This window comes from Rhinoderma darwinii, chromosome 2 (genome assembly GCF_050947455.1).
Source record: "Rhinoderma darwinii isolate aRhiDar2 chromosome 2, aRhiDar2.hap1, whole genome shotgun sequence".
Taxonomy (NCBI): Eukaryota; Metazoa; Chordata; class Amphibia; order Anura; family Rhinodermatidae; genus Rhinoderma; species Rhinoderma darwinii.
The window spans coordinates 137,205,180-137,227,874 of record NC_134688.1 but is presented as its reverse complement, the minus strand read 5'-3'; the positions used below and the strand labels follow the sequence as shown (position 1 = coordinate 137,227,874).

The 22,695-nt window shown below is 42.5% G+C and overlaps 1 protein-coding gene across 1 annotated transcript in view; it reads right to left on the bottom strand.

The window, feature by feature from the left end:
* The window catches only part of TDRD3 (tudor domain containing 3), a 274,537-nt gene extending 258,252 nt beyond the window's left edge, over nucleotides 1-16,285 (bottom strand). Inside the window, exon 1 of the mRNA XM_075852311.1 lies at nucleotides 16,094-16,285. Within this exon, the coding sequence (XP_075708426.1) occupies nucleotides 16,094-16,137 (44 nt within the window). The 5' untranslated portion in view covers nucleotides 16,138-16,285. The remainder of the gene's footprint in view (nucleotides 1-16,093) is intronic.
* Between the last annotated feature and the right edge of the window lie 6,410 nt (nucleotides 16,286-22,695).

The window sequence follows — 22,695 nt, the reverse complement described above, 5'->3', positions numbered from 1 at the left end:
GAAATCAATACCGTAGTCGGCTGCGCTATTCATTCCGCAAAACGACGGAACCCTTGCACAACGGAGACAAACGGAAACCATTGGCACCGGATCCATCACCATTGAAATCAATGGGGATGGAAACGGAAACCTAGGGTTTCCATTTGTGTCTGTCAGGGCTCCGTTCCAACTGAAAGCTCCGACAGAACTTCGGAACGGAGCCCTGGCGCAGATGTTAATATTAAGAGTTAATATAAAAGGTTGAATATGTATTAATACAGGAATGAACACACTACAGACTACAGCAAAACACTTTAGTGGCCCGACAGCAAGAACTTTTTATAGACCCAAACAGAACACAACCCAAAAATGTAGAGAGAAAGTCCGACACATGAAATCACACCTACCACTCTGTAATTCATAATGGAGCCCACATTATTAACAGGGTTTATTCACCCAGCTTCTGTTTGTAATCTTGAATGTAGCTCTGGTTACTACATATCCCATGATGCTTTGTCAATGCATATGGAGGCGTGACCAGATCACATCTGTCAGAAGCTAGAGTTATATCGATTATTAAAAATTGTGTTGACAGGTGCAGGTCTAAAAAATACAGCAAAGACCCAAGATAGGCTACACACTGTGCCCTGTGCCAACTCCAACCCATTGCAGGAAGGTGGAAGAGGACAGAAAAAGAAGCTGCCTGGAAGAGATTCAGTGATAGCACAATACACAGGGCTCATGAAAACAGCTCGTCCATTGGTGCTCATTTACTCCTTTCACAAGGAGATATGATTGGTAATGTAAGGGGACATACAATCGTTACCCCCATCGTTCGTCCCCATGCATTTCCATAATGTCGGAAGCACATCTCCCTGTTTACACAGGAAGATGTGCTGCCGACTAGCGACCATTTTATTGGCCACATAAACGAGCTGATCAACGAGCGTTTGCGCTTTTGCTCGATCATTTGCCGTGTAAAAGGGTCTTTAGTAGATTTGTGGTCTACACCCAGAGTTTTCCATCCTCAATTGCTGCTATGCAAGTGCTCGATATTTTATTGCTCAGAGAATAACAGAAAACAGGCAACGGTGAAAACCAGACTCTCTCGTGTGAATTCCCGTCTGTAATCACGGAGTGCCAGATAAAAATATGTAGACGCATTGGCTACCTGGCTTCTAGGATATATCCAGCCCTGTTGAAGCATTACCTGTGTATTAGAACATATTGAGAAGAATCACATTAAACAACAAAATGTAAGAAGCCATTTCGTGCAACGACCCAACCTCCAAGATGAAGCTCAACAATTCAGGAGCTTTAACAGATATCATTATGGCACTTCAATAACAGATTACTCACGGGACAATATTTCTGTAATTCACTGAAGAGATTTAGTTAACATTCTCATTCATTTACCACACAATATGGTTGCCTGAATCATACTAAGTGAATTGGTGCTTCAAATTCTGGACTATAGGATTAACATCTATTTGTGACTATTTTCATACAGTGAATATAAAAAGTCTACACACCCCTGTTAAAATGCAAGGTTTTTTCATGTTACCAAGTCAGTCCAAGAAGAATCATTACAGAACTTTTTTTTTTAACAAAAACCTGGCATTCACTGTATATGTCCCACTTGGCATAGTTGTTTCCTGTAATTCTAGCACTACCAGAGATCCATTTTCAAGGCTGCATATTAAAAAAAACGCAAAACGACATATGGGTCACCACTGATTTATATGAGTAAATTGATAACTTGCTGTTACCATTGCCTTTGTCAATGAGAAATGCCCCTACGCAGTATGACATTGCCTTAGTGCATACTGAAAACAGTGGTCCGGTCCTTGAATATGGCTTATGCGGTCAACTATGACTGAGTGCCAAATGATTTTGCAGTTCTTTAATCTTGAGTTAAATATTATGGGGATTTAAATAAAAGCATTTAATGTTTTCTGGTGCAGCATAGCGCTTATACCATACTATGTGTATGGCATATACCAGGGGTCTCAAACACGCAGCCCATGGGCCGCATGCGGCCCCTGAGGCTGTCATCTGCGGCCCTCAGGGCTCCGTAGCTCCCTCAGGAGAGGAGAGAGCAGTCTGAAAGGGGAGCGCGCCGGCGCTCCTTCATGCCGTCGACAGCCCCCTGTAGATAGCGCACCCCCCCAGCGGGTTTGACAGTGCTACACCCTCCCTGTAGATAGCTCTAGGAGTGAAATCTCCAGCCAGATCATTGACGATCATTGACGATGCTTTGGCCGGCTGCTGGAGGAGCCCCCGAAGTCACTGTCCATATATGGACAGTGATATCAGGGGATTCTAGAGAGTTCCTGAGCAGAGCCTATACTAGCGCTCTGCTCTGCGGCTCTGGGGTTTCCCCTGACATCCCTGTCCATATATGGTCAGTGATGTCAGGAACAGAACTGGAGTCCTAGGCAGAGTGCTAGTAGCACTCTTGCCCGGAACTCCTGCTCTGGGGTAGCCCCTGACATCACATTCCGGACCAGGAGGATCCCCTGATGTCACAGCTCTGGCTGGTGATTCCACTCCTAGAGGGAGCCCCAATGGAGCCATCTACAGGGGGGGGGGGTACTATCTATAGACGGTGCAAGTGGCATTATCTACAGAGGGCACTGTGGTACTAAGAAGGGGCTGCCCAACCTTGACATTATTTTGTCTGTCAAATGCTGCCAACTGAGCCGCCGGACTGCATTTAGCGACACTTAAACTGGATTGTTAAAATACACGTGGGGTAAATTTACGGTAAATTTAAACCTAGCGGTATTATTATAGTAATGTAAAATTGTTACAAGGGGGTGTGTGTGGCACGATCTACAGAGGACACTATCTGCAGAGGACACAAATAAAAAATTGCCGAGGGCAAATGAAATAGCTCGTTTACCATGTACCTATTGAACACTGTAGATGTACTAAAATATAACTTTTATTATATTAATTTTAGAAGCAAAATGAACACAGGAAAATTTAAAATTCCAAAAGAGGTCTGATAATCTGATTAGTGGTAAAGTTAGATTTTAGCGCGTCAGATCTCACTGCAAACTCTGAATTACAGTCAGGATAGTAACGCGCCATGCAGTGAAGCAAAACAGCGGCTGCAGCTCGCTGCTATTAGAGTGCCAATATCAGATACTGCCTTTGAATCCAAATAAAAGTAGGCCCCCCCCCACATGTTTTGGCATGTCGGGGAGGGGCTACTTTTATTTTATAAGGGGGGGGTGTGTGTGGCATTATCTACAGAGGGCACTGTGGCGCCATCTACAAAGGGCACTATCTAAGGGGCTGACCAGTCTTGACATTCTTGGGTCTGCCAACTGAGCCGCCGGACTGCATTTAGCGGCACTTAAACTGGAAAACTGGATTGGTAAAATAGACGTGGAGTAAACTCGCAAATTTCTGGTAAATTTAAACCTAGCAGTATTATTATAGTAATGTAGTATTGTTATAGTAATGTAGTGTTGTTATGGTAACGTAGTATTGTCGTTATGGTAACGTAGTATTGTCGTTATGGTAACATAGTATTGTCGTTATGGTAGTTCAAATAACTAATTGATTAACAATAATTTTGTCTTGTATCAAATTTGAATGTAATGCGGATAGTCAGCGGCAAATTTTTTCTATGTGCGGCCCATTTGCCCGGCTGAGTTTGAGACCTCTGGCTTTTACGAAGACTTATATCCTCTATCAAACATGGCCAGCACTGCTACAGCCATGAATATTTTTTTTATAACTACAAATCCATCCAACCCATTACACAGTTTGGAATAAATTAAATCATGTTATTAGCAAACAAGATGCATATAAAACATTGGTGGATCATATGATGATGTCTTTAAGCACTTTGCCAGGGGGCCGCTTAGTACATAAAGTTGTACAAATGAGCCGTGTGATTGATGCAGGTAATAATACAAATGAAAGAAAATTGACCAAGCAGTTTTTAACTAATCTGCAAGACTTCATGTCAATGTTGTCGGCACCACTAATTAGAGATTAAGCTTTATTGCACTGTCTTTATTTCTCTTGCTTCTCGTAGTTAAAATTAAAAAAAGTCAAGGCCTTTTAATAATCATTGCAAAAGCTTATACTGATCCGGATTTGTTAAAAGCGTAATAATCAGTTTAAACTGTAACATTTCCACAGAAGTTCTTCTCTTAACTTCCTAACATTTAGAAAGTAGAAACACCTAAAATAGGTAGATTTAAAGTGTACCTGTACTTTCATAAAACATTTGACATGTCAGTAGTTTTGATTGGTGGGGGTCCGAGCAATAAGAACCCCTCCGATCGCTAAAACGAAGCGGCAGAATCACTCAGCTTCGTTTCTGATCGGCTCTGCTCGGAAAGCTGAGTGAGTGGTGTACAGGCTCAATAGAAAGTCTATGAGTCCGAGGAAAGCCGAGCAGAGCTGATCAGAAATTAAGCGGCTTAGCACTCATCTGAGCGCTTCTGCTTCCTGTTATAGATCAAATGGGGTCTCAGTGCTCGGACCCCCACTGATCAAAACTTCTGACCATCTATATTTCACTTTTAGATGGCTTTATAAAACCTGGAAAGAAACCAAGTCTGGGGACAAGGGCATTTTAACTCCAGTTTAAAAAAAAAAATCAAATACAAAAGGGATTTTTACCTGAAAAAAAAGTCACCAGCAAATATAAGCACTAGTAGCGTTCTCTTCCCTCAAATTAAAATTGTACTCCGCTATTTCTTTGGATTAACCGTTTCTTGTACTTGTGTTTTCCAAAAGTGACAACGAAAAATGACAGCTGTGACAGCTCTTCTATCGATTGTCACCTATTTTTCCCAGACTGGAGGAATAAATCTGCCTAGTTAAGCATGGATATTTTGCTTGCTCTACTTTACTGCATGGCTAGGCATACCTGAATGTAGCATAGTTGAATACTGGACGTCTCTCAGCCTCACATTTACTGGGCATATACACTTAAGTTTTAGGGGACTGTTTGCTCTTAGTTTAGTCCCATAAGGACTGTCCTAAACTTCTGAAGAGAAATGAGTGAATCTTATCAGCATTTCGTGTTGGATTTATAGAGCTGTATTTGCCTAATATAAGGCAATGGAGGCAGGAACACTGATCCATATTCCAGAAATTGAAACTGGCCATAAATAGGAGATGTAAGTCGGCCAAACCCACCACCCGAAAAACGAATGTGTAGGGTACCCTAAAGCCATGTTCACAACTACTGTTGTGGTGAGGCTTAAAGCCCACAACTGCTGAGTGAAGATTGCAGTACAAATACGTAGCAAAACCGCATACGTTGTCACATTTTTTTTCAAAAATCATGGTTCTTCTTAAAAGACATAGGAACATTTTTCTAGAACTGCTTCTATGAATCACTTTTATAAAGGTAGTTCAGAAGCAGCAAGTGACAGCATATCACTAGGATGTCGTCATTTGCGGATCGTAGGGGTCTGACCGATTGCTATAATGAAGGCTCTGTGAAGCAATATGGCTCCTTTTAAAGAGGCTCTGTCACCAGATTTTCAACCCCTATCGCATGTGATCGGCGCTGCAATGTAGAGAACAGTAACGTGGTTTTTTTTTCAAAAACGAGCATTTTTGGCCAAGTTATGAGCACTTTTTATATTTATGCAAATTAGCCTCTTAAGTACAACTGGGCGTGTTTAAAGTTAAGTCCAAGTGGGCGTGTATTGTGTTCGTTACATCTGGGCGTTTTTACTTGTTTTACTAGCTGGGCGTTGTGAATGGAAGTGTATGATGCTGACGAATCGGCATCATCCACTTCTCTTCGTTACCACCCAGCTTCTGGCAGTGCACAGACACACAGCGTGTCCTCGCGAGATCACGCTGTGACGTCACTCACTTCCTCCCACAGGAACTTCATCGCGTCGGATGAGCGAGGACACGCTGTGTGTCTGTGCACTGCCAGAAGCTGGGTGGTAACGAAGAGAAGTGGATGATGCTGATTCGTCAGCATCATACACTTTCACAACGCCCAGCTAGTAAAAGAAGTAAAAACGCCCCGATGTAACACACACAATACACGCCCACTTGTACATAACTTTAAACACGCCCAGTTGTACTTAAGAAAGGCTCATTTGCATAAATTTAAAATAGCTCATAACTTGGCCAAAAATGCTTGTTTTTGAAAAAAACAAAACGTTACTGTTATCTACATTGCAGCGCCGACCTGCTGCAATAGGAGATAGGGGTTTGAAAATCTGGTGACAGAGCCTCTAAGTTTTTCCCTGCACGACATCATGGTTATCCAGGCGCTGAGCAGAGAACGGTTATTCAGCACCTTCTTCATCATAAACGGTGGGGTCCCAGAAGTCATAACCCCACCAATCAGCAAGCGATGCATATCCTAGTAACACTACACTTAAGGGGGTTTTACACTGGGGCATTATCTTGCAGACGAGCATTCATATAACGCTCGTTGCCGATAATTGCCCTGTGTAAAAAGGGCAGCGAAAAGCAGATGAACGAGCAAACACTTGATCTGCTAGTCGTATTGTTTTAAAAAAAAGTAAAAGATTATCGTTGTCAGCAGAACATCTCCCTGTGTAAAGAGGGGGACGCGTTGCCGACACGATAATAATGTATGGTGACGAGCGACGGAGTAACGACCGCTCGTCCCCCTCCATAGATCCGTGTGACAGGAGCAAACGAGCGCCGATCAACGATATCTTGTTGATCGGCACTCGCTGCATCAGCCGAGTGTCAGCCGGTGTAAAAGGGCCTTTTACATGTAACATCTGGACACAGTGGAATGCAATTTTATGGTAGGTGTGAACTAGGCAAAATACATCAAATGAAGAGACTCAATATTTATATAGAACACGGCTAACATACTACATATAAAGCCCCAGCGATACCAGTAACTGATCACGTGAACATGGTTTTATGTATTGTCCCATCGACAATACATTTCCTTTCATATCAATCTAGAACATAAATGAAATAAACCTGTCAGAGTGAAAAGAGATCTTAACTAATTCCAGAGAGCAAAATATACAGAACCCCTGACTGTCTCTGAATTAAATGTTTCTTTTCTTACAGTATAAAGGTCTGTGTTGATAACACTAGGAGAGGAGGCATTCTCCGTCCCAGTGTCGCGCTCCACAAGGATTAGAGCACTGATGCCTCCTGAAGAAGACGGCCCTGCTGTTTTATTCACACCGCATGTACATTTGTTCAAATGCTTAACACGAATGCAGAAAGTGATGCGAATCTGAAAAGAGGGAATTGATAATTGAATGCCCCCAGAAAGTCTTGCTGTTCTGTGCTGTTAACAGCTATGCAAACCAGGTCTCTGTGACATTGACAATTATTTCCATTCCCGCTCTTCCAATTGCTCTCTGCAGAATTTGCTCTCCTCAAAGCCATGTATTTTATGGAGTGTTAAAATGTTATTCTCAAGTTTATTTTGCAGGCTCACCACACAATAACCCACGAGAGCATTCGGGACACGGTAAACAATTGACTGGGACATGCATAGACTTTTCACACCATCTTTTTCAAACCTTTTACAAGCGAGGCATATCAATTTTTTTTTTTTTCCAGCAAACAATTGTGTTAGTCACTTTTAAAATAAGGCCACGTGGGGAAAAAAAAACGGAGCGATATGGGACTCTCGCTGATAGAGAGAACAATATCTTAAAGGTGGAAAGTGTGATAGCAAAATCTAAAGGACAAGGAAGGCAAAATGAACTGTCAAGACGTGAAGAGGAGCGTTGGTTCAATAGCAGAGAAAGCATATTGAAAGATGGTGAATGGAGCACGTAGAACGTGAAGAGCTGCACAAAGCAGAATACCCAGCCTGCCACTGCACGCCTCGCCTACAAGTGACAAACTTTGTGAACACAGATTTTTATAAAAAATACAAAAAAATCAATTTTTCACACGCTTTTTGTTCCATTTTGAAAAAAAAAAATTGCAAGAAGTCTCAGTCCAAGTTGATTATTAAAAAACAACTTCAGTATAAACAATCATTTTATGTAGCTAAAGCGGAGTACTGAAAAACTGTGCAATTGTCTATATCCACTTTGGAGGAGATTTCTCAATAGTATCGCAAATGCTTAATGTTATAAGACGGTTAAAATGGTGCAAATTGGGTCAAACTTATCAAAATGGAGCACACTGAATGATAAATTTGGCGCAACTTACTAGACATGTTAAACCAGTTCTTTCCTTCTGCTACCGCACGGGTGGCAAACTTTACACCAGTGTATTCCGCCCAAAAAAGTGCACGTTGCTAATAAATTTGGTGAAATTTATTTTATGACTCCTCTTAGACAAGCCCCTTTTTCTAGATTTTTTCAACACTATCAATGAAGATGCAAAAAGCCTAGCTATATATGACCCGTTATGTAGACAAAACCGGATCAAATATCCCAAGAATAAATGATGAAGCCATTAGGAAGATTATGTCATATTCAGCACTTCTGTTGTGGGTTTTTGTTATTCAATATTGACCTCTATATGAAAAGTTATTAAAGGATTTCCTTCTCAAAACTCAAGTTTCTTCAAAATGAAACAGGCGAAGTAACCACCAGAACACTAGCAACCCGGAAACCCCATTCACATGCATGGGATCCGAATGGTTGTCAGATTTGAAGCAGATTTTAATGCCGAATCCTCACTGAAACCTGTGTAAAATTCAACACAGTGACTAAGGTTCTTCAACTTATGAAAATATCTGAAGGAAATTACAGGAATTTGTTTCAATTTGTTAAACATTCAGGATTTTGAAAAAATGGATCTTAAAGGGGTATTCCCAACTTAGACATTTATGGCATTTCCATAGGATTTGCCATAAATGTCTGATAGATGTGGGTCCCAGCTCTGGGAGACCACACCTTTATTGAGAATGGGTGTCTGCTGACCCTCGTTTCGCCAATTGCGGTGGCTGCAGAAACCAGACGGGGTCTAGTGGAGAGAGGACCGCGCTTGCGCACTGCTTTCTCCATTCTGCTTAATGTGAGTTCTAGAAAACAGCCAAGCAGCGCTTGCTCGGCTGTTTTCGGAACTCCCATTGAACAGAACGGAGAGAGCCGTACGCACGCGGCACCCTCTCTCCACAAGGCCCCGTCTGGAATCTGCGGCTATCGGCCGCCGTACCAAGTGAGGCGGGGTCAGGAGAACCCAGTTCTCAAAGATGGGGACTCGCATCTATCAGACATTTATGGCAAATCCTATGGAAATGCCATAAATGTCTAAGTTGGGAATACCCCTATAATGAGTTTTTACAAAAAGACAAACAGGAATATTTGATAAAGAAAAAAATGAAACCCCTCTTAAAATACAAATTCCTAATACTATTAATAGAATAATTTTCAGCGGGGCACTTCAATACTTCCCTGACAAACACACAAACATCTAGGCAAAGTAAATTGTAAAGTGCCACCTTTGATGAGCATTGGCTCCCATTGTTTATCCCACAACAATTTATCATCTATCCATAGGGTAGGTGAGAAGTCTTTGGTTGCTAGGGGTCCCATCGCTGGGTACAGTGCTCGGCGCACTGAGGTGAGATCCAACACTTACTAGCAGCTGCAGCACATTGGTGTGTGCCTGCATATCACGCCACTCCTCCACTCTCCATAGACTTATAAAGACAGCATATCTGTGTCGCGCTCTGCTCTTGCTCCCCACACCATAGACTTATATGGGCAGCTTGTCTTTCTCCTCTCTCTGCTCAGTCCCCCATCTCCTTAGACTTCTATAGGCATGCAGTGAAGAGACATACCCCCCACATCCTGCAGGCCATCTCATCTGCTTTTTAACTAGGGACGGATTTTGCTTGACAACAGGGCGTAGAAAACAGATTACAGGAAGGAAGACACCTAACGACAGTAAATTCCCACAGAATTTGCATGGGTAAGATAATTACATTTTAACAGTAAGTACATTAGAAAGCGGATATATATCAGGTATACTATTACATTAGAATACGTTTGAAAAGTTAGAGTCTATTTCAAGAACTCCGGCGAAAATCTGTCGTACCCCCCCACCCACCCGTCTGTTTCTAAAATTGATGAGGTGAAAGGTATGGATAGTAATCCTCTTACTGGGGACTTCATTTTAAAGTTAGCCGCTTCATTCCGATACGCAATTCATTAACGTGATCTCTGACTCCCAGAATTCTGCAGTGTCTGATGTGGACCGGAAGACAGTCGTCTTTTATGCAAGCCTATGAAAGCCTCAATATGAGCCTCATATGATTGAATAAAGAGAGACTGACCTCTGGTCCACACAGCAAACACTGTAGGGTTTAGGTGGTCAGAGTATGGGTCACGTGTTTCCAGGACGTTTACGCCCCAAAAAACGTCTGAAAACACTACGAGGCACATACCCTTAATCTAAAGAGCGCTGCAGTAAGATGCGCCTCAGTTATCAAGAGACGCACACCGCTTAATATATAAGGCGTATTTCTGGCCGTCTATGAAAATCAAATCTACTTCCCTCCGCCCACTTTTAAACGATGCGGCGTTAGCGACACAAAGGTCTCAAAAAAAAAAAACATCGCAAATGTGTGCACAAAATGTGACTTGAGATTTTAAAAATATTAGCTATATAACAAGTTACTAGAATTAGCCACGAGTCAGCGCTGTAGGGACGCCAGTACGCATATCAAAATTCTTAATCGGCGTCCTATTGCCATAGCAACACTAACAGCCCTTCTACCTCGTTTTCAATAGAGGGTGTATGGGCAGTACACATAGCGTCCAATCGCCATGTTTTTTTTTATACATCAACACCTCACCCCTTTTTAGCTTTTTGTAGTTGCGGTCAGTAAATGGTAACATTCATTATTTACATTCAGGGTCTGAAAACCCCACTAATCTAATAGAGTTTTCTACATTTGTATTCTTTGCTTGCTGCTAGAAGACAAATGGCAAAACATTTTTGTGTGTTATTCAGGCTTCTAGTAGAGTCGACCTGTCCCCGTACTATGCTGCCCTTAAACCGACCAGTAAGTGTAGCCTGGTGGTAGATCCACTCAAAAAGGAGTCCTGTAGACACGGCTACATAGAGAAGTTAATGATTAAAAAAGTATTTAAATGTAAAGCACGGCGTACACTTAGGCCTCATGCACACGGCTGTGATTTTCGGGTCGGCCGGCCGGCCACGGAGTGTGAGCCGCGAGCCGCCCGCAAATCGCGGGCTGTGCACATAGCCGCAGCCATTAGTTTCAATGAGCCCGGACCGCAGACACGGCCGTAATAAGGCTTGCGCGCTCTTTCTGTGGTCCGGTCTGTGTGCATGAGGCCTTAGACTATAATGGGTCAAACATAGACCAAAATAACATCGGTTTGGTCTATTTTTGTCATGGTTTACATTAGGATACTCTTATTTGGAAGTACTGAGAAGCGTAGTCTGCTACGCTATTCTGTACTTCAAAAAAAGGAATATGCGACGTATTGTTTTTCTTAGCATTGATTTCAATGGACGACGTATGCAGTTGTAATGCTATCGTTTGTATCCATTTACATACAGTAAATCTATCAGTTTTTTGTTTTTTTTTCTATCATTGTTCACTTTAAAAAAATAAAATAAAAGCATACTTTTTTTTAGTTAAAAAACAGACAGAAACGTATACCGACGTATGAGTTTTCCGCTAAAAGTACACGCTATAAAAAACACAGATGCAAACAGAAATTGGTACACGTTTGTATACGTTTTCAATGGTTCACGTTTTTATTTTTAAAAAAAGTATACGCTCGGCGGATAGCACAAACGCGATGTGAATGGGGCCTAACATTTTCAGTAGAAGAACCAGCCAGGACAATGTGGATTGAAAACACATGAAAATGTATACAATTCTTAAAAAACGTAATGCGTTTTTCATGCAGTTTTGATGCATAAAAATGCTTTCCATGTGCTTAAAAGAATAAAACAAACTACGAAATATATTATTTACCTTTCAATTGTTATCCTCTCTTTCCCCTGCCGCGGATCTCCATGTGTTCCGCTGCTGTTTCTAGAGGAGAATGTCTACTACGCTCGCATGCTAAGCTATTCAGTACAAAAAAAATGGAAAACAAGCAACACAACATAAGCATTTAACGGGGTTGTCGCCTCTCGACAGCCCCTTTCCTTATGCCCTAGAGAGGAGAGTCTTCCACTCGAACCCATCTATATAAACCAGAGCGGGGAGACGCTAACATGCAGTGGCTCTTGGTCTCGCTAACCCAGTCTGTCCAAGCATTACATGGACGGATTTTCATTTGAATGACAGCATGCAATTCTACTTTTTCCTTCTTGTGACCGCTGTTTGTTTTTTATTTTTTAAATACAGTTGGATACATGTCTGGCAGGAAAAAATAAGTAGACCTCAGTAGTAGGCAAAACGTGGTGTGAACAGAGCCTACATCAGTTGTTTTACCGTTTTAGGGTGCGTTCACATCAGCGTTAGGATTCCGTTGATGGGTTTCGCTAGACCTTTCCGCCAGAGGAACCCATCAACGGAAAGGCAAAAGGAAACCATAGCTTCCGTTTGCATAACCATTGATTTCAATGGTAATGCTTCCACAAGCTATGGTTTCCGTTTGCCTTTTCGTTCAAGGGTTCCTCCGACGGAAAGGTCTAGCGAAACCCATCAACAGAAAGCGAATGCTGATGCGAACAGGCCGTTGGGGACATAAAAAGCTGCTTGTTGCTGCTCTGTGCATCGAGAGTAGGTTCTGTTAGTTCCTGTATATCTTGTCTCCTGAATTGTCACAATCTGCGCAAAAATAAAAAACGTATTATGTGTTTCAGACTAGGGTTGCACGATGCATTGAAACTTCGATACTGTTTCGATGCCGTGCACCCTCAAACGGTTCGATACGGTTATTTCATGTATTTCGATACTAAGCTGTGCGTCCAAACAGCTTAGCATTGTAACACATGAATGTATGAGAGCGGGGCTGCGGCTATGTGATAGTCATTTCCCCGCTCCTGAGTCCTGACAAGTGCGCGCGCGGTCACCATTAAATGTGACCAGCGCTGCACTAATAAGCGGCGGCACTGAAGACAGAACATGGCGGGCGCACTGCAAAATACACTCATGATCTATCTTTAGTGCCCTCGCTCATTAGTGCAGCACCGCCCGCATCACCTCATGCAGACCGCGCACGCACTTGTTGTCAGGAGCAATGGCTGTGCTCTAACGGCGGAGATGAGAGAAAACTTCGATGTCCGACGCTATCCCCCTAAATGCTGCAATCAAAGCTGACCGCAGCATTCAAGAGCTAAATTAGAAGGGGGTGCCTATTGGATCGAGGGACATACCATATATGCACTGACAATCCAGGGTCCATTGAAGGACCCCAGAGCTGTCTTACCATATTTCCTGTTGTTAGGGCATACTTAGGTATGTCCTAAAAACTTCTTGTGTATAATCAGTATACAGGCTAATGTACTGTAATATAGATATATGCCAGTGCATTACAGTTTAAAAATAAGAAAGTAAAAACATAAAGTCATGTTAAATTAAAAAGAATACACACACACATTTTTCACAATAAACATTCAAATAAGTCTCAATACATAAAATATACACATATTTGGTATTGGCGCGGCCATAATAACCCGTACAACAAATTTTTTGCATCATTTATGTGTACGCTATAAAAATAAATATTCTTTTACTTATTAATATGAGGCATGAGGTGTGATGACTTTAACCTCCATGTGACTCACATTAATAATAATTAACCCCATCATGTACCTTACACATTAACCCAATGTTGTCCATTATGACTCAGAAACATGATGGGGTTAATTACTATTAATGTGAGGCACATTCCAAATTCAACACACCACGTGCCTCACATCAGAAAATGGAAGGACTTATTCTTTATTATTACTGTTGGCAAAGTATCGTTTTGGTATGGTATCGTGAGAACCCTATTTCAGACACTTTTTAGGTTTACTTGGACAGGTTTCAAAAGTGTCTGGGAAAACGCGTGGCTAAGCCATAAAAAGCACTAAATATATTAAGGCCTTATTCACACGACAGGGTCCCGCCCGAGCCCGAGTGTCGGCCGATAAAATCGGCCGTTTTTCCCGGCCGGTTTGCATTAGTTTTGCATCCGTTCCGGGCCGGGCATATCTGGACAATGACATCAGGGGCAACTCCTGAAGGGGAATCCCCATGTAGCCGGTGATTCCACTTCAGGAAAAGCCCCTGTCGTCTGTGTCCATTTATGGACACTGAACATTACTGGCTTCGCCTGGTGTTCGGGGATTCCGCTTCAGGAGTTTCCCCTGATGTCACTGTCCAGATATGGACAGAGACATCAAGCGCTCTGTCCAGGAGCGCAATCCCCGAACACACGGGGATTCTGCTCCTTCAGGGAGCTAAAGTGGGGCTAGCCCATACCTCCCTGCTCTGCTATAGTGGCGCCACTACAGCAGTAGCAGCCGCAGCAGCTGCATCGGCCATGGAAGGTGTCGCTGGGCCAGGGCGCTTTTAAAACAAGCAGGGGAAGGGAGCCAGAACAGTGCTCCCTTCCACCTGCTGTACACCCCGACCCTGCCACACAGTATCTCCAGCGTAGCCATTCGTTCCGAATGGCATCAACTCCTCCTCCTCACATGCACTCTGCGCTGTGAGGAGGGAGTGAGCGACGGAATACATGGCCATCACTCGGGACACATTCCGGTGATGGCCGTGTATTACCTGGCCCCATAGACTTCTATGGGGGCTGGGCAAACGGCCGAAAATAGGGCATGTCCAATTTTTTGGCCGTCAAAAAATCGGTCGTGTGAATAGCCCCATTAGGGGTCTATTGCTCCTACTACAGCCGGGTGACGGCCGATTTACGAACGGCCGTCACCCGGCTGGGAAACCCTGTCGTGTGAATAAGGGCTAAAGATGTATTTTATATTTTGAAGCAAAATATCGGTGAAACGGTAGAACAACCAAGAGGTGGTTTAAGGAATAGAATTTGTCTAACATGTCAAGCAAATTGCACCTAACTCATTATGCTACATGTGCCATCTTGATAAATTTGGCGAAATTTGTGCCATTTTTACTGACGCTATTGATAAATCTCTCCCATTCTTTACGACTTTTGCTTTCCTCACCAGTCTGTATGAGATATACATCAAAATGTCACAGGACAAAAGCTGTCTCTCCTATGACAAGGATCTATGAGAGGTCCAGCTTTTGCTCACATGAACCTTTATCTTTACATATCACTTAATCAAATTACGCACCAGATCACCAAGACCTTTTATTTTAACGACAAATACAAAAAACAAAAAAACGTATGGAAACGCTAAGAAATAGATGCAAATTATAGGTATGGCTTCTCACTAAAGATTTTGTGGCCAGCTGTTTACTAATCTGCATACTAAACAGATGGGCGAAAAACATGGAACTTCATAAACGATGCTGCTGTGGGTGATCACACAGATCGCATGATTGAAAGCTTGGAAACATGGAGAACGTTACTAACCGCAATTCTTCTGGCATACTCATGCCATTTTATGGACAGTGACACATTAAAAAAGGCTATTCCCTTAATTGGGATCTCTTTCCTTAAAGGGGTTCTCCACCTAAACGCATTGAGATGGAGAAGGATGTGACTGATACTCAGAGTAATGTCGGACAGTCTGGTTACTGGGGATACACTGCCTAACACCTACTGACTTTTTAGTGCGTTGTCAGGCAAATCGTCCCTAGCAACGGCTCTGCCTCAGTTTACACCAGTCTGATTAGGAGCAGATTTACAACTGACTGAGGGCAGGGACGTTTTGTCAGGACTAAACACACAGTTCTGCATCCCGTTCTCCCATAGTAACCACTTTTAGAAAATAAAATGCATTTTGGAGTAGAACCTCTTTAATAAGCAGTTTCCCAAGCTTTAAAGTAGTTTAAAAAAAAATGATATGAAGTAAATTTTCGCGTTCACATCCCTCATAAAATAATACAGACACAGACTCGTTTACAAACTCTTATACAGCGCTCGCAGCTCCCAGAAGCTGAAGTGCTGTGTATGAGTAGAACAGTATAGCGGGCTGCACATGATCAGCACTTGTCCCCTCCCCCTATATATATGTGTGTGTATATATACCGGCACAGCATGCCTGCATGTATCTCCCGTGTGAGGCCGCAGCTTACCAGCCTTCCTCCTGGCACAGAGACGTACTCGTCACTTCTGCCATCTTCCGTATGGGTCACAACAGCCGGGCACGTCTCAGCAGTCACTCAACGACCCTTAGGAACTATGTCAATTACTCTTTTCATGAATTAACAGAAGTCCGGTGATGGTGACACCTCATCTGGCCGCGCACGTCGCTTGCTTATGACGAAAGATACAACAAAAGTTGACAGGGACTTGCCAGCCAATAGACTCTCTATGACCCCACAGCGAGCAGCCTACCAGCGCCAGGCCCGTGACGTCACAGACAGCGACAAAGGTTGTGAGAAACCAACGACGCCATGGGTTTTAAGGGAAGTAATATTATTTTCCAGTATAGCCAACGTTATTTGAACGGGAGATGTTTCTTTATATTCTTACACAGACGATGATTATATTCATGTGTGGGTATGGTACAGGCCGAATTCATCTTCAAATGTGTTTTATATTCCTGACTGATATGACATCATTAAAAGTGTGTGTGTGTGTGTGTGTGTGTGTGTGTGTGTGTGTAGATTTATTTATATATATATATATATATATTAACCCCTTCAGGACCCAGCCCTTTTTTTGGATTTGCGATTTTCATTTTTTCCTGCCCACCTGACAAAAGTGATAACTTTTTTTAATTCTTCTGTCATTTTAGCCATACGACCGCTTGTTTTTTGCGGGACGAGTTGTAGTTTTTAACGGCACAGTTTGTTGTACCATATAATGTATTGGGAAACTGGAAAAAAAATCTTTGTGGGGTGGAATAGGAAAAACACAGATTTCTCAATCTTTTGAGGATTTCGATTTTACGGCTTTCACCATACGGTAAAAACGGCATGTTAACTTAATTCTACCAGTCAATACGATTACGGCAATACCAAATTGATATAGTTTTTTTTATGTTTTACTACTTATACAAGGAAGAAACTAATTGTTAAAAATAAAATTAGTATTTTGTCGCCACATTCTGAGAGCCATAACGTTTTATTTTTCCATCAATTGAGCGGTATGAGGCCTTATTTTTGCGGCGCGAGCTGTTGTTTCTATTGGTACCATTTTGAGATACATGAGACTTTTTTTTAATTTTTTTTATTTATTTTTATTGTGCGATATGAAGTGACCAAAAAACAGCGATTGTGGCGTTTTCTAAATATTTTGAAGGCATTTACTGATCGCATTAAATAATACTATAGTGTAATAGTTCGGACTTTTACGGATACAGTGATACCAATTTTGTATTTTATTTTATTTTTTTTTACATCAGAGGAAAAATGTGAAAAGGTTTTTTTTTAAACTTTATTTTTTTTTTTTACATTACTAAAAACGTTATTTTACTTTTTTTTACACATTTCATTAGTCCCTCCTAGGGGACTTGAACCAGGCTGCAGCGGTGGTCACATGGGACGATACGTCATCCCAGGAGGCCGTCCTGGATGATGTCAGAGGCTGGTCTCCTGGGACTATGTTACATCCCATGTGACTGCCGCTGCAGCGGTTACATCCCATGTGACTGCCGCTGCAGCGGTCACATGGGCTGCAGCATCATCCAGGGAGGCCTGACCGGACTGTGATGGTGGGACGCGTCGCCATGACAACAACCTACGTAAAGGATGGTCGGTTTTTACCGCTGCTTTCCGCATCGAAAATTCAGTCCGAAACACCCACCACAATGTGGTGCAGTTTTCGGACGGAATGTACTGCGGGTTCCAGGTCGGATACGCTGCGTGTTTTTTTTTCCCCATTTTTCAATGGGGCTATTCACAAGTCTGTGGTTTTTCAAGCAGTGTGTGTCCGTTGCGTGAAACTTAACGCATGTCCTATTTTGGGCAGTTTTCGCAGAACACGTCGCCTATTAAAGTAAATGGGTATAAGAAAAACACAGACCGCACGCGGACGACATCTGTGTGCTGTCCATGTTTTTCATGCACCAGTTGCTAAAGACATGAATAGGGGGAAAGAAAACAGGAACACTGATGCCACACGGAACTGAAATGTATAAAATACGCTCCTATTTGCAGATGCAAAACGGACAAGCTCGTTTGAATAAGAATACTGTGCAAGCAATCTTAGGGTATGTTCACACGTGTCAAATTTGCCCATGCGACCTACTTTTGTTTCCATGCACTGATTGAATGGGAGGCAGAATATTTAACACAGCTCAGAATCCGCGCTGAAATCTGTGTCAGATCCTGAACGTCTGAGGGCATTTATGCTCCGTTAAGTCAGAGAGTTCTAAAAGGTATAGAGCACTTTTAATATCTTAACAGGCTGTATATCATTACTGCAGTAGTGCCTTCTTTTTCTTACCTTATGTAATGAATTTAATTAGTCTTAAATCATTCTGAATAGAGAAAGCTTTTAATTAGGTTATTATTTTTTATTTATGGATAGAATTCACAGTATGCCAGGTAATGCCATCGTTACTACAAAATACCTAATTTTCTTGGTGGCTATAAACTATCCAGAAAGTAAAGTTTGTATGAACTACAGTTATAAAGGATCTGCCAGACACAGCTTCTGTGTCGACGTGCGTGGTTAATCAGTCTGCACCTGCTCCTAGGTCTGATAGAGTGACTCGATCTGCTACCACTCAGGCTGGTAGGTTGAGGAGTGGGAGAGCCTATCGCAGCCTGGCCAGACGGTTCTAGCTCCCGCCCTTGGTCCACTTATACCTTCATTTGCTGCTTGTCCTTTGCCTGTGATTCTCCTTGTTTCCTGGCTCTGCTGTTCCTGCTGTTACCATTGACCTCTGCTTCATATTGACCCTGGCTTGACTGACTATTCTCCTGCTCTGCATTTGTTACCTCGTACACTCCTGGTTTGACTCGGCTTGTCCACCACTCTGTTGCTCACGGTGTCGCCGTGGGCAACTGCCCCACATCCCTTGCTTTTGTGTTCTCTTGTCTTATTTGTCTGTCGTGCACATATTCAGCATAGGGACCATCGCCCAGTTGTACGCCGTCGTCTAGGACGGGCTGTGTAAGTAGGCAGGGACTCAGTGGCGGGTAGAGTAGGGCTCACCTGTCTGTCTCCCTATCCTGAAATTACAACAGTAGGGTTTTTTTTTCCTTTGGTTAATTTAGTGCAGTCATAAAATGTAATCTGTTAAATGACACATCCACAAATTAGAGCAAATAAAATTTGTTGGAGGCCAATTCGCTGCTTAGTTAAGGCTTCGTTCACATCTGCGCCAGGGTCCCATTCCGGCGTTCTGTCTTAGCTTTCCGTCAGAACGGGACCCTGATTTCAATAACGCTATTGATTGTCAAAACGACTAAACCCTTGCACAACGGAGACAAACGGAAACCATTGGCACCGGATCCGTCTCCATTGAAATCAATGGGGGTGGAAACCTATGGTTTCCGTTTGTGTCTGTCAGGGGTCCGTTCCGACGGAACGGAGCCCTAGCACAGATGTGAACGAAGCCTTATGCATTGAAAAATGCATAAGGGGCAGAAAAAAAGCCTAGCATAAAGACATCTACATTTAAACAGCACATTTTATGGAATTCCAAACATTTTGGGATGAGAATCATTGGAAACAGCAAGACCTTTATAATGGGGACTAAATCAATACTTCAGCTTAAATGCCACGTCATCAAATAAGAAGATATGAGGAAAATAACAGAAGTTTATTTTAACGTCCGCGGCCCGTGGTGCCCACTTACCCGTCGACGGCCACGACCACAGACTCCCCAGTGCTGGCCGGCATCTCCTTCCTAGGAGACGCCAGCACTCTCCTCCGCTCTGCAGTCTCCCGAAGGCCCAGCGCGCACACATTAAAAATAATGCAAATCCGCCCTAATTACCCTGGACTATAAAAGGGGCTCTGCCCTTTCACTCCTTGCCTGAGCGTTGTTGTGTATTCCCATGTTAGTCTTAGCAAATGGTCCCTTAGTGTTATCCTGTTCCCGTGCTCTGCTACCTGTATCCCGTGCTGTGTTTGTTCCTGAGCCTTATCGAGTGTTGGAGTCGTGTTGTGCCACCTGTCACGCCTGCTGTCGTACACCACGTCTGGTGTCATCTGCCACGCCTGATATCCTCCGTCATCTGTGCCTAAGCTTCTGCTACTGTCTGGACTATTACAGGCACTCTTGTACTAGAACTTTGTATAGACTGTTGTTTAGCCAGTTGCTACCCCGCTACGGCATTGCGGCCTAGTGGGTCCACATTCTCACTGATCGTTCCATTTATAATTATTATTTACTAATAGCGCCATCAACTTTCCTAGATCTTTACATAGCAGCACTGTATGGTGGAATTGGACTAAGCCATTGGCAATCACCAGTGCCAAGAGTACGGCAGCTCAGAAAGCTCTTATGCTCCTCTGACTATGGGCACAGTAGTGGACCTCTGTCTGCATTCATTTCTTCACAGCTGACAACTTTTGGCTAGTCTTGTAAGTATTTTATGTTACCATCTCACTAATCACAGCACTGTGGTCTAGAGCAGTGTAAGGCCTCATACACACGACCGTAGTGTTTTTACTGTCCGCAAATACGGATCCATAGTTGTCCGTATATACGACACGCTGTCCGCAAATACAGTCAGTAGTGTATTCGTAGTGCGTCCATATTTACGAATCCACAAAAAAAAAAAAGGAAGCCACAAATGATGTGTAACATTTGGAAACCCAAGACATGTTCGCTAGGTGCCACTTTCTCTGGCATTTCTGCTTTGTGAGAGATCTGTAGGATTCCTCGGCTGATCTAGCTCTGGTTTCTGGTGTTTTTTCTATGCAAGGATGCCCTACAGACCGTGTGGTTCGTGTTCTCCTGGACTGGCTCGTCTCTCGACAATTCGGACAGCTAGCTATACTGCAAGAATAACCGAAGAGGAGGTACTGGGGTCATCCAATTGTTTCCCAATGGTCCAGGAAGGGGCATTTCCACACCCTCTACACTGACCTGCGCCAGCACCCAGACAAGTTTTACAGCTTCTGCCACAATCCATGGCGGTAGATCCTTTTTTTTGGACAGTTTTCATACCTGTTTTTGTTCTGGACTGTTGTTTTTCGTTGTTTTACTTATTAGTTATGTACTTGCAAGAGAATGAGGACACATGACGTGGGTTGTGAGCATAAGTATTTCTGCAAAAATAAAAAATAAAATAATTTTAAAACATGGGTTGTTTTGTGCAGAAATTCAAACCAATACCTCATTATATATGTGCATTTTATTCCATGTTTAGTGAAGGAAAATACTCTAAAAACATTTGTCCTGTGTGGTGTGTTATTCATGTCCCTGTACATCCCACATCCACCACACAAACATCAGAAAAAGCAAAGACTAAAACTTATTTAAGCTTTAAAAAAACATTTTTATGAATTCTATATTTTTTCAGAAGAAATAAATAACAATATAAATTTAACGTGAAATAAAAAAAAAAGACAATTCCATTAAGTCCAGTGACCGCACCACCAACATTCCTTCCTTTTTTATTTGTTGGGCTAACGACGTGATTTTTGCGATGTTTTTTTCCTTAGACAATGCGGGTTTCTTTTTTTATCGTTTTTATACCCATCCTTTTTGCTATTTTAGAATTTTTATTCTTAAAGTTTCAAAATAATAGTATAAAAATAAGCTTTTTTACTTTTCAGCAATTTTTTTTTTCTGGTAATCACATAGTTTTACCTTAAAATAGACCTACATTGCCTCTGTGCACCGGACGTACATGCCGGAAGCAGTTAGCTCCGGCCACGTAATAGCGGCCAAGCTGCAGTTCTGCAGCACGGCCTCTATGCTATGTACGGAGCCAACTGCTTCCGGGCTCTGTACATAGAATTATGTGCCACAACATCCGGTGCCCGCAGGCCACCGGAGCGGCTTATCGGTGCGGGGTCCGGGTGTCGAACCCGCATCGATGACATACTGATGACCTATCCGGTGGATAGGTCATCAGTTGTCAGAAAGTGGACAACCCCTTTAAAGTACACCTGTAAATTTTCTCAACTTGTTATTTCTGGTTTCCAATAGAGAATATATGCATATTCCCTTCTTCACTCGTATCTTCCCCCTGTTTTTGCCGCTGTTACTTGAGCGCTTATATAGCGTTTATTTTGTATTTTCAGTTAGGATATTTTGGGAGTTTTTTGGCCAAAGTTTGGAGGTATACCTTAAAGTTTCCCAATTTCTAAATCCCCTTTCCTATGTAGATTGCGAGCTCTCGTAGGCAGGGCCCTCTTTCCTTCCTGATTATAAATATAAAGGAGCGTTTATACTCCAAGATCATACCCTTGCAATTTGCCCTTTGTCTTGGCTGGTTACATGAACATATGATTATAATGATTGCCCTACCCAAATTACTAGACTCTTTCTTGAACATGCTTAATGTCCCAGGCTCTAAAGTTTTTTTATGATAATCAACTCTTGACTATCTCCTTTTACTTGAGGGTACTCTTGCCCTATACTTCGTCTCTACACTTTAGAGGCCTAAAGATAAAGTTTCAGTGGTTTTGCTGATCTTATACTAAAATGGTCAGTTACATAGTTACATAGTTACATTGTTACTTAGTTAGTACGGTTGAAAAAAGACACATGTCCATCACATTTGCATTACATTACATATTTGTTTGCGGATGCCCCTCTCCCCAA